The 13,443-nt window shown below is 55.2% G+C and overlaps 1 protein-coding gene across 3 annotated transcripts in view; it reads left to right on the forward strand.

Moving 5' to 3' along the window:
• AGRN (agrin) overlaps positions 1–13,443 on the forward strand; it is a 129,085-nt gene that overhangs the window by 77,745 nt on the left and 37,897 nt on the right. For all 3 annotated transcript variants that reach the window (XM_056332233.1, XM_056332235.1, XM_056332236.1), the window contains 4 exons: positions 3,768–3,983; positions 5,195–5,419; positions 7,556–7,780; positions 7,929–8,135. In XM_056332233.1, coding sequence (XP_056188208.1) covers positions 3,768–3,983; positions 5,195–5,419; positions 7,556–7,780; positions 7,929–8,135 — 873 coding nt within the window. The remainder of the gene's footprint in view (positions 1–3,767; positions 3,984–5,194; positions 5,420–7,555; positions 7,781–7,928; positions 8,136–13,443) is intronic.

The following is a 13,443-nucleotide window of genomic DNA, read 5'->3' on the forward strand; positions in this document are numbered from 1 at the left end:
GTCTGCGTCAGTGATGGTTACCCTTCTTCAGTCCTCCCAGGTAAAATTAGAGAAAGACAGAGAGAGATGTTGGGGAAGAAGGAAGCTCCCTTTGAATTTCATCTTTTGCAGAGCTTGCTGGGTTGCATCATCTTAGCAGGCATAATAAACATGTTTCATCTCCTGGGTCTGGCAGGGGAATTAAGGCATTTTATTTTATTCTTGTTGGTGTTCTGAGCTTGCATCATTGAACTGCATCCCAGCATTGGATGGGTGAGTTTTCAAAATCATCTGCTGTGAACAAATAGGCTTCTTCCCCAGCAGCAGCAGCAGCGATGATTAGAAGTGAAAAAAACTTAACCAATCTGCTTGTCACAATTTGTTTCTGGTTTGAAGCATTTTTCATTCTTGCTTTGTCTGCTTCTCGGCCCGATCAACAAAACTCAGCGAAGCTGGGTCCTCATCCGCAGGAAGGACCAAAACCTGGTGTTTGGGGGTTGCACCCCGCCATACCATTGCTCTCCATCCTGCCCGTGCGTCCGCAGGGCAGCCGGGCCATCCCTTTGAGTCGGAACGAGCTCTGAGGCACTGTGGTGTGCAGGCTTCTCTCCCAGGGATGGAGCTTGTTGGAAGGGAGTGGGAAGGTGTCTGTCAAACAGCGATGCTGTAAAAGCTCACTTTTACAACATTCAGTTGATGTGGAACAGGAGGGAAATAAATACCCTTTGTGTCATCTCTTTTGCTTGCATATTGGGCTATTGTGTCCCTAATGTGTTTATGAAATACAGTTCTGGGGGTAAGGATAGACGGAAACTTCAGTTCTGATAAAATATCAGTTTTCTTTATGTGGTTCAACCCAAGTAACTTTATAATACGTTGTGGCCTTTTTGTCATGGCTTTTATCACTTCAGATTAAGAGATTCTTAAGTATATGTGGGCAAAAAAATTACAGGGAGAATCACTTCAGAGGTGCCAAGACCCAGTTTGGCTCCAAATCTGAATGAACAATTAAAAAAGTTTCTTTGAAGAAATGTCAAAACCATGAACAACGTGATAATTCCTCCAGAAGAGCCGTCCAGTGCTGAGAGCGTTTTCCTGTCGGGTCTGCAGGCTGGGTGCTGGGTGCCCAGGAGGAGGAGCGGGTGGCAGGGCACCAAAGGCAAAAGTGCCGCTGCTGCCTGAGCTGGGTGGGAGGGAAAATGCACCCAAAAATAGCACCAAGGGTCTTAGGACAGGCTTTTTGATGTGCGTGGTGCTGCCCTGAGTTGGGTCCCACTGGAAGCTTTCTCAGTTTGGGTGGAACCAGACTTGGGCTGACCGTTCACTTCAGAAGCTTCTGCCTGGGATGTGTGAGGCTCCATTGCCTTGGATGGGTGAGGCTCCTTTCCCGTACTCGGGGCAAAGGACAAGAACAGAAGACCTCAAAAAAGGAGAGCGCTGTCCCTGTCATCTGCTTGGGAACCCGGGACATGCTTCCTACCTTGGTTTCCCTATCTACGGGTGTGCTGCTGGACCTGGGCTGGCGTGTCCTGAAGGCAAGTGCCTTCAGATGGGTGCCTCTCCCCCCTCGCCTTCAAGCAGGCACCTGATGGAACTCCACTCCACGCTGCCTCTGCATCCTGCAACTGCTGCATGCACCAGCTGCCTGCCCTCGGCTCCCCTCCCCTCGCCTTCCCTCTGTAGGTCTGATCTCTAAGGCAGCTCCACTTCTGCCTCCCCTGCAACTGGCAGCTGATTATGCACTACACAGTTACACTTCAGCTCCACAGACCTGCGCCTCAGGGTGGGGGATGAATCCCCACTTGTCCTGCATTTCACATTCCTCACTCGCACACCTCCCCTGCACCCTCTAATCTCAGAGCTCAACACACTTATCTGCATTTTTAGGGGGAGGAGGAAAGAGAGAGGAAGAGCAGCAATGGAAAGAGCAGGAGAAACTATCCTGAACGCTTCATAAAAATGACGAATTGCTTTTAGATATTGGGCGGGAGAGAAACAGAGTTCTTTTTTATTTGATGATATTAGTCTCTTAGTGCGCGTCCTTGCTGTGCATATGAGCTCAAAATCTCAAGGCAGTCAAAGGCAAACGCCTGGGAATTGAAGTGTAAATGAGCCACTGTCGAGCATTTTATTTTGCTTTTATGATTTCTCTTTCATTATGTAGGTCAGTCTCCACTTCCAACGTATGCTGTGTGCGTAGGAGAGCGCGGGGCAGTCAGGTGTGCTGGGGGGTGGCAGGGGTGCCGCTGCACGTGGGCGCAGTGGCGGTGCGGTGGGTGCCGGTGCAGGGACCGCACTTGGCGCAGCAGCTGTGCATGCAGGGCAGTGCAGCGTGCGTGCGGTATGTGCCTGACCACCTGCGCATAAGTACCTGCCCAGTGGCACCAGTTGGGAGTGGAGGGCTGTGCCCATGGCTTTAACCACTGGGCAGAAAGCTCTGGCATCTCTTGCTGTCGCTGTCTCACCTGCAGACAGTGAGTCCAGAGACACCTGTCTTCTCCCTTCCTCCCTCCAACTGAAGAATTACACTTCCTACCGCATTAGCAATTCAGATGCTGAACTGGTCTGTGCTGGCTGTTCTGATTAGTGGATGTGATAAAGAGATTTGTGCATCTCCTTCAGAGAGACACAGCCACGTGATTTGGCTGCTTTGCATAAACGGCAATGAATAAAGCAGCGTCTTGTGTGGGACAATCTGTCCCACACTGGGACAGGTGATGACGTTTTCTTCCCTATTCCTTGACTTCCCTTTCTCTTGCTGGTTAGCAGAAAACATGTGTTGTGAAGGACTCACAAGGGCTTGAGCAGAAGAGCCTTGGACAGAGCAAGTGCTTTCTGGAGCCCTGGGGATGCTCCTCCATGTCTGTAGTGGAGGGTGGAGGGGTTGGAGGCACCTCCCTGGCCATGAGCTGCACTTGGTCCTCCTGCTGTGGTGCAGAGCTGGTGACAGACCTTTCTTTCTCCAGTTCATGCTGGCAATAAGCGGAACGGGCAGCCTGGAGTGAGAAGAGGCACAAAGGAGGCAAGAGGGCTGGCCATGGGTTTGTTAGCTCCTTTTGGACCATGCTGTAGCCCAGCCTCTTTCCTCCCTGTCCTCGCGTGGGATGAGGGTGCCTAGCACTTATCCTGCCTCACCTGGCTGCTCTCAAAGGGCAGCATTGCTCAAGTCACTCATCCACATGGGATGGGAGCGTGGTGCCTGAGGGCAGAGGGTGCTGCTTTCCAGGACAGCCTCCCTTCAGAGGAAGCTTGCTCTGGGTCACAGGCTTTACCAACCCCACTGTTCATGTTGTCCTTCCCCATGGCCTCCGTGCTGTCTGCTCCGCACAGTAGAGGCACAATGGAGCAGGCGCTGAGGTTGCTGGTGCCTTTGCTTCATACCCATGCGCTGGGCACAGGTGGGAGATGGGGGCTCAGGGCACAGCAGCCCTGACAGGGCAGACCCTTCTTGTCGGGCACAGCTCAAATACTGTAGGGGGACCCAACTTAACTGCCTGGTTCCTGGCAGGCAGCGAGAGGCAGCGTGCTGATACGATGACATCCTTGCCGTAAGCCAGGAAAGGACCTTGCTGTGCCTAGAGCATCCTCCTCTCGCTGGCACTATCCTTGCAGTCCTGGACACCCAGAGGGCTGCAGCCCCTCTCTGAGCCTGAGTGGTGTGAGCAGCTCTGCTGGGGAGAGGGGGGAGGCCTGGGTGGTTGCCTGTACCCTGGTGCTGGTCTGCACCCCTCCTGTTTGCAGAGGAGCAGCCATGGCTCACCTGTCTCTCCATGTGTGTGTGCCCACAGCGTGTCGAGGGATGCTGTGTGGGTTCGGGGCGGTGTGCGAGAGGAGCCCCACTGACCCCTCCCAGGCCTCCTGCATCTGCAAAAAGACAGCTTGCCCTGTTGTGGTGGCTCCTGTCTGCGGCTCTGACTATTCCACCTACAGCAACGAGTGTGAGCTGGAGAAGGCTCAGTGCAACCAACAGAGGCGGATCAAAGTCATCAGCAAGGGACCGTGTGGTGAGTGCAAGGGCAGGCTTCCCTGCTTTCAGGAGGCAACTGTGTGAGACCAGGGAGACTTGTCCTGAGCTCGTGTCATCACTGTGGTGCTGGTGTCGTCCTGTGGGATGGGGACAGGTCTGATAGGAAGGGACACTGAGAGCATCACCAGCTCTGCCTGTGGGATGGGGACAGGTCTGATGGGAAGGGACACTGAGAGCGTCACCAGCTCTGCCTTGCTCATCAGCGGAGTTTAATAAGCAGGGAGACCAGTGATCAAAGGCCATTCAAGAGGTGTGTGGCAGCCCAGTGGGGAACAGTCCTCTGCCTCGGGCAGCTCTGCCTACTGCCCCATGCTGCTTTCCCGGGGTGGGTCACGTCTGCCACAGCTAGAACTTGGAGTTGGATGGACCAGGCATATGCACAGGCCGGGTGGGCTGATGAAAGCCCTTCCCCAGCCTGACATTCACCAGCTGTGAGCACGGAGCTGTGTAAATGAGACCCCAGTCTCCTCATCTCAGAGTAAATTAATTTGACCTTTCTCTCATGTGGTGCTCTGGCTTGCGATAAATCTGCACCCAGCACTCCTGCTGGGGCTCTTGTCAGAGAGGAGAGAGTGCCGAGTGATTTATTTAAAATAATAATCATTAAAAAGTGACGAATAAAGCGGGGGGGGAAGGCAAAAAAAGCTGGCAAATAAGTTTTGGCCCTTCCCTGTCAGTGAGGAAATTGCTCCTTGAGCTCTTCCTCTAATTATGGTTTGCAGGAGATGCCTTAAGGACCCTTGTTTTGCTTGTTTGCTGAAGCAAGAGGCTCTCGGAGAGCATGTGCAGGGAAGGGAGCTCACAGCAGTGAGGCTGAGAGGTTTGGAAAGGAGGGGCTCTGCCTGAAGTGCCAGGTGGGGCGTGAGCTCCCTTCCTCCCGTGCTGTGGGTTTGGGGCTGATCCTACAGCCTCATGATCCTGCCTGCCTCCACGGACATTGGGGTGGATGAGCTCGCTGCTCAGGACCAGGTACGTGGCACTGGCTCCAGCATCTGCTAAAGCTGATGGAAGGTCATCCATCACCATTGTGTACGTTCCTGGGCACCTGGAGGGACTGGGGCTGTCTAGGTAGATATTGTGGTGTGTCAGGCTTACTTGTCCTGTGAGAGAGGCGAGCGGGAGAGGGCAGCCCAGGGGCATGGCTTGCTGTGCTCACACCTCTGCTGTGCCCCCTTCTCTCTCCTGCAGGCTCCAAGGACCCCTGCACAGAAGTGACCTGCAGCTTTGGCAGCACATGCGTCCGCTCCACTGATGGCCAGTCGGCCAAGTGCGTCTGCCCGTCGTCCTGCAGCGGCATGCCCGAGAGCACAGTGTGTGGCAGCGACGGCAAAGACTACCGCAGCGAGTGCGACCTCAACAAGCATGCCTGCGACAAGCAGGAGAATGTTTTCAAGAAGTTCGATGGCGCTTGTGGTGAGTCCCCTGTCTCACTGAGGGTATTGCTTTTTAAAAACGTTTCCCTCTGCATCAGGAGCATTGAGGGCAAACGAGTGGGAAATGGCAAGGACTGGGGAGAAAAGCTTGCCCGCACGCCTGCTATCATCAGCTCAAAAATGTGGGCTGGGCAGAAGAAGGTCAGCCTGTGGGTGGTGGCTTCTGAAACTCGGACTAAGCCAGTGCTTTCCCTGTAGCATTTGGCTGTGGGTGTTTCTGCTTGGGACCTACTGACCTAGAGAGGAGTTGCAACATCTGTGCCACCTCCTTTCCCTCCTGCTGCTTCCCCTGGCTGGAGTCCCCCGGCTGCTGCTTTTGGCAAGAAGCCTGCTGCTAGCTGGCGTCCCGGGGCTTGCGGGCAGGCAGCTCCTTCTAATTAAAGGAGCCCGCCAGGCACAGATCCCAGGGTGCAAACACAGTCCTGCCACTCTGAGGATGGCTTCCTCTTTGGCTAATGGTGGCTGTGGATACTGGTAATTAAAAGCAACTGTATTCATTAGGAAAACTGTGAGATCAGCCAGGACACGTGCCAGACCAGTGTTTGTCCCCAGGGGAAGGAGTGTGGGAGTGTGTTTGGGCAGGCTGCAAACCTGGAAGAGCTTTTAATTGTGCTTTTAGTGCTCAAGTCCAAGTAGGGCGAGATGGGTGCAAGTGGGAGGTGCAAAAGAGGTGATGGACCCTGATGCTGAGTGCCTCAGGTTTCTAGGGCAGAGAATAGGCTTTAAGCCTCACTGCTTCTTTGAGGTTCTCCTGATTTTAGCTGGGCATCAGCAGAAACTCAGGCAGTCTGGGTTGAGTGGCTGGGCTACAGAACCCCAAAATACTTGAAGGTATTTGGGCTCTAGGGCGTACGCCCTAAGGCTTGAGGATGTACTGCAGGGTAGGAGAGAGGGTGGGAAATGATCGTTACAGGCAGAGCACATCTCAAATATCCTCATCATGCAGTCCCTGAGGTATGTCTGTGCATCTGCCTCATCCCCAAGCCTCGTGCTGCAGTCCCCGTTTCCTCAACTGTGCCGCATCCCTGCCCCACTACAGCAGCCTTATTTACGCACAGCTCCCTGAGCCCACGCGAGACATTCTTGTGATTTTGTTGGCATTTGTAGAGGCCTCCAAGGAGGTAACACATCCCTGCCTGTCTGCTGGTGTGACTGCAGGGCAGCAGTGGGCATGGGCAGCTCTTGCCCGAGGGGGAATGAGAGATGGATTGGGTAGGTCCTGCAGGAGCTCTTTCATCTGCTTCGTTTCCATGAGTACTGTGTGTGCTGAAGTGGGCAAAGCAAAAGACTTCAGCTGTGATCCTGTCCTACGCCAGCCTTCTCCAAGGGATGTGAGGGTGGTGGAAAGGGATTTTCCTCACCTGCTTGCAAGAGACTGGAAATGGGATACCTGTTTCCTCCCCTCACCAGCCTGGGACTGTGGTCAATGCAGGGATTTCATACTAGTAGGATTAAAGGGTGTAAACACTGGGTCATGTTTATGCAATTGTAGACAATGAATCAGCACTCTCCAGGTACGGGCTTGGCAAGGAGGAGAAAAAACTAGGGGAGAGTAGGGATTAGAGAACAGTCAGCACCTGTTTTGCCCATGCCTTTGATATGCTAATGTGCGCTCAGCTCATCAGAGAGGATGATCTGGATAAACCCAGATTAGAGCAGTGGGAAAAGGCAGCATGCGGCCCTGGCTGCCTTCAGGGCTCTTCCAGCACTTCGGGAAGACTGGAAGGGAGAGTGGGAGGAGTGGGATGGGAGTACCAGGCATCCTGCAGTGCCCAGTGAGCTTGGACTCGGTAGGTTCACCCGGGTTGGGGGAGAAAGCCCTGTCCCCTTGGCAGAGGCGATGTAGGCAGCTCAGGAGGGGGAAAAAAGGCAGAGCTCTTCCCATCCAGCAATCACTTTGGAAAGGGCATGTGTGCAGCTCAGTAAAGAATGAGTCCCTAGGTATGCAGAGCCCTACAGATGTCCAGTCTCGAGGAAGAGGTAGGCACACGCTCAGTGCCAGTGGGGAGGGTCTGGAGGCTCCCAGGGCCAGCAGGTGGGAGGAGGGCAGGCTGGGAACCACTGCACTGGGCAAGATGTGAGTGTACCTAACCATCTGCTCTACCTCTGTGCGCAGACCCTTGTAAAGGCATCCTTAACGACATGAATCGTGTTTGCCGGGTGAACCCCCGCACCCGAAGGGCGGACCTGCTCTCCCGCCCTGAGAACTGTCCCCCAAAGAGGGAGCTCGTCTGTGGTGACGATGGGGTGACTTATGACAACGAGTGCATGATGGGGCGCTCAGGGGCCATCCGGGGACTGGAGATCCAGAAGGTGCGTTCAGGGCAGTGCCAGCATCAGGGTAAGTACCTCTCTGCTTCCTGGGGAGCAGGAGCATTCGGGTTGCTGACCTTCCCTGCTGCTCCATGCCATGTTCTTGGCAACGCGAGTATACCCCCTTCCCCTGTCCCCGGGGTGGGTGCAAGCGGTGCTGTCCTCTCTCCTCCCAGACAAGTGCAAGGGCGAGTGCAAGTTCAATGCTGTCTGCCTGAACCGCCGCGGCACCACGCGCTGCTCCTGTGACCGCATCACCTGCGATGGTGCCTACCGGCCTGTCTGCGCCCAGGACAGCCGGACCTACAGCAACGACTGTGAGCGCCGGAAAGCTGAGTGCCACCAGAAGGCTGCCATCCCAGTAAAGCACAGTGGACCCTGTGGTAAGCACTGGTGCCACCGGGCTGGTTGCCCGCAGGAACACTGGTACCCCCGCACCTCTCACTTCCCAGCCCCAGCAGCCACTTTAAGCCCAGCCTGCATCAGTCCCTTCTGTGCAGGCTGTGGTGCTCGCGTTGATGCTGGAAAGCTGCAGGTAAGTTGTGAGCAGGGGCTCACCGTCTGAGCAAGCCACAGGCTCTCTTCAGTCTTGCGGCTGACAAGCCCTGGAGATTGGTTCCTCCCTGTTCTTTTTCCTTCCAGCAGTCAGCAGCCCTCGTGTGTGTGTGTGTGTGTGTGTGCGCGCGCGCGCGCGTGTGTGTGTTCCTCCTTGGTCTTGTCTCTGTCTGATGTGCTCAGTAACACGGGGAAGAATCATTTGTGTTTGAACAGTACCAAACTGTCTGTGATGTCCAGCTGGTTTCTCTCATTCACCGCCATGACCAGGTGCACATTCGCCACCACGCAGTTCCTGCACAGCCCACGCCATTCATGCCTCCTCCCAGGGTAGTGCCAGCCCCCAGCTCCTTCCATGCTCCCCCTCCATGCCTGCCCGCTTCTCTCAGCTCCAGGTACACTCCGTAAGGAACTCCTCCCAGCGCGCCCGCTCTCTGGAGGTCTCGCCATGTCTTTGTCTCATCTCTGGGAGAAGCTTTTGACCGGGGTGTATGTGATAGGATGGGGCTTTGGGTCCCTAGGATGTTGGGAACGTCCAGTTTAAAAATTACTGCACAGAAACTGAAGGAGGTGAAACACGCTCACTGGATTGATTTGTATAGTTGGAAGGACTGTTCATTTCAGCTCGAATTGGTTTTACTAGATCTAGAACTGTGTCCTATTATTTTAAGCTGATGTTTTATAAGGTATCACTGTATCAAACCTTTTGAAGTACTTGAAAATTAGGCCCCATGTTGCAGGTCTGTTTTGTTGGCTTTGTGCTCCTGCAGTAGGTTTTTAATGCTGCCAGGCCCAGCTGCTTGAAAACTCCTTGTCAGGCTCCCAAAATCACACTCATTATAATCACAACTGTTGTTTTTAATCATCGGTTTCATTGTGTTTCTGCTGGTTGAATGATGAGGAGTCAGTTCCCCAAGTTCTTCCTACAGGGAGGGCAAGAGGCACCTTCGAGTCCCCCGTCCGCCCGGGCTGCGGGGAGCCGGTGCCGGATGGCAAGCCGGAGCCTTGCCGGGAGGGCCTGCACGCCGCCAGGCCTGGCTCTGGTGCTGCCCTGCGCGCCACTGTGGAGCTGTGCTGGCGTCTGACCGGCCTCGGGGGCTGCTGCTGGCCCGGCGGGCTGCCCTGGGGCAGGGGCCCGGGGCAAAGCGAGGGGCCTGTGGCCGGGCCCTGAGGCAGCTCTGGGACCGAGGGGCCAGGAGGTGGTTGTTTGCAGCTGGGTGGCCGGGCCCTGGGTTCTCTGCAAACCTTCCCCTCTGCCTCCTCTAGTCAGGTGCTTGCTAAGGCTTCCCGAATTTCTGGGGTGAGCAGCGAACTCGTGCGGCTAGTTACCCTGCTGTCAGACATGCACCAGCTCCACCATGATCAGTGGAGTGAGGCCAGTGGACAGCAGGATATGGTCCCTGTGCATCTGCCATTCCTCTCTCCATCTTCCTCTCTTTTATTTTAGCTTCCCTCCAACTTCTCTTCCCCCAGGCGAGGACTGCAGATGCACATGTCTGCTTTCAGGGCCTGCCTCCTTGTGGGGTAGGAGCAAACTAAGCTCGCAGTCTGGGGGAAGTAAATCAAAGCTGGGGCTCGGTCTGCCAAAGCCTCAGATTTAAAAGTTCATGTGACAGCACCAGGCAGCCCTGCAGCAAACCACCACGAGGCGTGGACAAGCCTTTGGCCACCCATCAGCTTAGGAAAGCATCTCCTCCCTGAGCTCGGTGCTGCCCTTTGGAAATGAAGCACGTCCTCCTCTGTGTCACCAATTCAGACTCAGTGCGAGGTGGGAAACAGATTTAGAAACGGGGATGGGGTGGTGATGTTGCTTGCCAGACTGCGTGTCAAGACAGGTCTTCTCAGCATGAGCACTGCTGGTGGTGCTGCCTTCTCTCCTGGCTGGCTGCCTGGCCGAGGCTTCCTCGGTTGCAGGGTGCAGTTCACCGGCACCGGCTGGGGCAGGACCGTGGTGGCAGTGGGTGAGGGCAGGGGCCGAGGGAGCTACCGGCTCTGCTGCATCCAGCACCTGGGGCCAGGAGCTGTTCATCCATGCCTCCATGCTGTGGGGATGCAGGAGATGCACGCAGCTGGGGAAAGGAAGGGAACGAAAGACAGGCTGTTAGTGTGGTCGCAGTGTTTTAATGTTTCACAGGTACCTGTCTAATGAACTCTGAGCTCTGCTGCTGTCTTTTCCAGTAGCAAGGCAAAGGAGACAAAGCCAAACAAAACAGTCCAGGCCGTGTTTTTGGTCCTTCTCTACTTTGACACCATGATGGTGCGGCTGAGAAAGAAGGGATGGGATGAGACCAATGTGGACAGGAGGTGGAGGGAAGGTGTCTAGTTGCATCTGTCTTTTCCTCCCTGCCTCTCTCTGCTCTCTCCCCTCCCACTCTCTTTCTCCCTCCGCTCTCTCTCTCTCTCTCTTTCCTTTTTCGTCTGTGTCTTGTGTTTTACAGTGTTGCCTGTTTGGAGGAAGGAATTGTGTCCTCGCAGCACCCTTCTGCTCCCTACCCGGACATCTCTGCTAGGAGGTCGGCTTTCTCCCCTTCTCCGTAGCCAGTGACAGTCCTGGCCTCTTCTCACTGCTCCCCACCTCTCTAGTTTTGCTTGAGAGCCCCTGGGATGGAGAGATTGCCCTGGGTTTGCTCCCATCCCTCGCCCCAAACACTTCCTGCTGGAATGGAAATGCCTTGCAGTGCAGTGGGGGTCTTGTCTGATGCTTGCTGTGGCTTGACCCTTCGAGGCAAATGAGAGTGGGAGCAGAGGTGGGTGCTGTGAGCCCCCTACTCCTTAGCAAGCCCCTCTTCATCTGATACGTCAGTCTGGACTGCTCCTGATTGATCTTACCTCTCCTTTTGCCCCCAACTAACCCCCCTTTCTTCCCCACCTCCTCCTTCCCAGAGACTTTTGCCTGCCTGGGACTGTGATGCTTGTCCCTTTGCTCTCTGTAGTGTGTGTCACGCTTGTCTGTGCCGGTCCGGTGGGCAGGGGCTCTGCAGGGATTGCAGCTCCCCTCCCCAGTGCCCAGCAAAGTGCCCCGTGTCTTTTGCAAGCACTGAGGAGCTGTCTGTGCTCAGATGTGGTTTTTCCCTAGGAATACTCCCGTGTCCCTGCGGAGCTGGTTCCGGAGCCCACTGGGTGTCATGGGCACAGGTCTATGGGGCGTGATGAGTTATAAAGCAGCTTCAGGCCTCTTCTCCATAGCCATCCACAGGCGGGGCTTGCAGGAGAGCTCAGTGTCCCCTGGTCCCAGGGCTTGGTTAGGTTTCTGCAAAGCGCGGCAGCAGGTGAGGGATTGTGCCCTTGAATCAGAGCACAGAACGAGCATTTTGCTTGCTCTGTGCCTTGGTTTCCCTGCCTACAAGATGGAGAAGGGCCAGGAATCAAAGCAGGTCTTGATTATAGCACAGCCTAAGGTCCTCGCTCGGTAGGTCCTCATTATATCCACCCACATGAAAACTGGTGCCAAAATCCCCATTGACGTCTGCAGGTGCCCAAGGCTGCATGCAAAATTTCACAGGCTGGGATTCAGGCTGTGAAGGAACTTCATGTGCTGCATCTCTGCAGGTTTGCCTGCTTGAGAAAGGCAAGGAATGTCAGGGTAGTGTTCTCCATCACGCCTGGCACCTCCCTGCACTCTCACTTACTACTCCCTTGCTCCCCAAGACAGGAATGTGAATTCAGATTTTACATGAGCGAATGTAATTGCCTCAAGCCTAGCTCAGTGCATCCTTACTGCCTAATTGTGGCCAGCAGAGGTGTTTCTCCATGCAAGCGTAGGTCTCTGTGTGTTTAGGGGACACAGTTATGGTACAGGTGTTCTTTTAAAAAGGTGAAACAGAAGCGGGAGATGTGAGCAGCATCACAGGGCTGAGCACAGCAGGGAGTGGTTCCTGGTCCTTGGGAGCTGCTCTCAAACTTCAGCTGCAGGGAAGTTGGGAATACAGTTGAAGAGGCTGGGTTGAAGTAGTGGCCGTGTCCCTGAACTTGTCCCCCTCTTCCCTGTTCCTTTGCAGACCCTGTGCTCTTAAGTTTTGACTTGGTAGGTGTTTAGAGCCAAATCCGAAATCCAGGCTTGCCTGTGTCCGTGCTATGGGCCATTTCCTTGCTGGTTGGCAGCATGCAGCCAGATTCCTGAGGGCTCAAGCCTTGCTCTTGCTCTGCAGATATGCCGCCTTAGTCAGAGCAGGGGAGGAAAACCAGACCTGTTGCCCCGTGCCCTGTGCCATGCCAGCAGGCTCTGGAGGGCTTTATCTTTCCCACCGCACCCCGGCTTCGTGCCTGCCTCGCTGTTTGGTGTTGGTGGGGGGCTGCGCTGTTTGCCTGTTGCTTCCATCTCGTCTTGCTCACATTGTCTGTTCCCCCCATCCGTTTTGTCATGTGTCCTTGTCAGTGTTCAGTGCGGATTAAATCTGTGTCCTTTCCTTGCCCCAGGTCCTCAGGGCTTTTGTCTTGAGGCACAAGAAGGGGTTGCTGGGCAGTGCTGGGTCTCTCCCCAGCAGCTCAGCCGGTCCTGTCTTTTAGCTGCCTGGCTTGGCTTCTGGATGGTGGGGGGTGTTCCTGGAGAGGCATGCCTGCCTTCAGCGAGCAGGCTGGGAGCCGGCTGGAATTGCAGGACTTTCCCTGCGAGCAGTTGCAGAGCTGTACTAGGGAGCCGAACGCAGCCTCTTCTCTTGGCTGTCACCGCCAGGCTTGGCTGCTCACCTCGTCACTGCCAGGCATCTTGCAGGGAAGGTGCCGCCTGCTCGGCTGACTTTGATTAAGCAGCTCCAGATTGTGAGCAGAGGGGACTGCTGCCTCTCAGCCTGCAGCCCATGCTGTGGGGCATTGCCTGTCCCCAAGCAAGGGCACCAGGTCTCTTCATCCTGCCGCACAGCAAGCTCCCTGGCCTTTCCAACACCAGCTTGCAAGAGGAGGGGAAGGGAGCCGAGCTGCTGAGGGGAGGGACAGGCTGTGTGGTGAAGCCAACCGCAGGTGTCCTCTCCAGCCAGGTCTTCCTGGGCATGGCCTCAGCGGGTATCAGGATGAGCTGTTCAGGGGACAGAATGATTCTGAGGATGTGGGCCTCAGTGATAGGAGCTATCCCTGTGTGAGCTGTTTGGCTACTGAGGGTTCGGCAGCCGGTGCCAGGTCCTTGTGATGATGTCGCGAGTG

This window comes from Falco biarmicus, chromosome 3 (assembly GCF_023638135.1).
Source record: "Falco biarmicus isolate bFalBia1 chromosome 3, bFalBia1.pri, whole genome shotgun sequence".
Taxonomy (NCBI): Eukaryota; Metazoa; Chordata; class Aves; order Falconiformes; family Falconidae; genus Falco; species Falco biarmicus.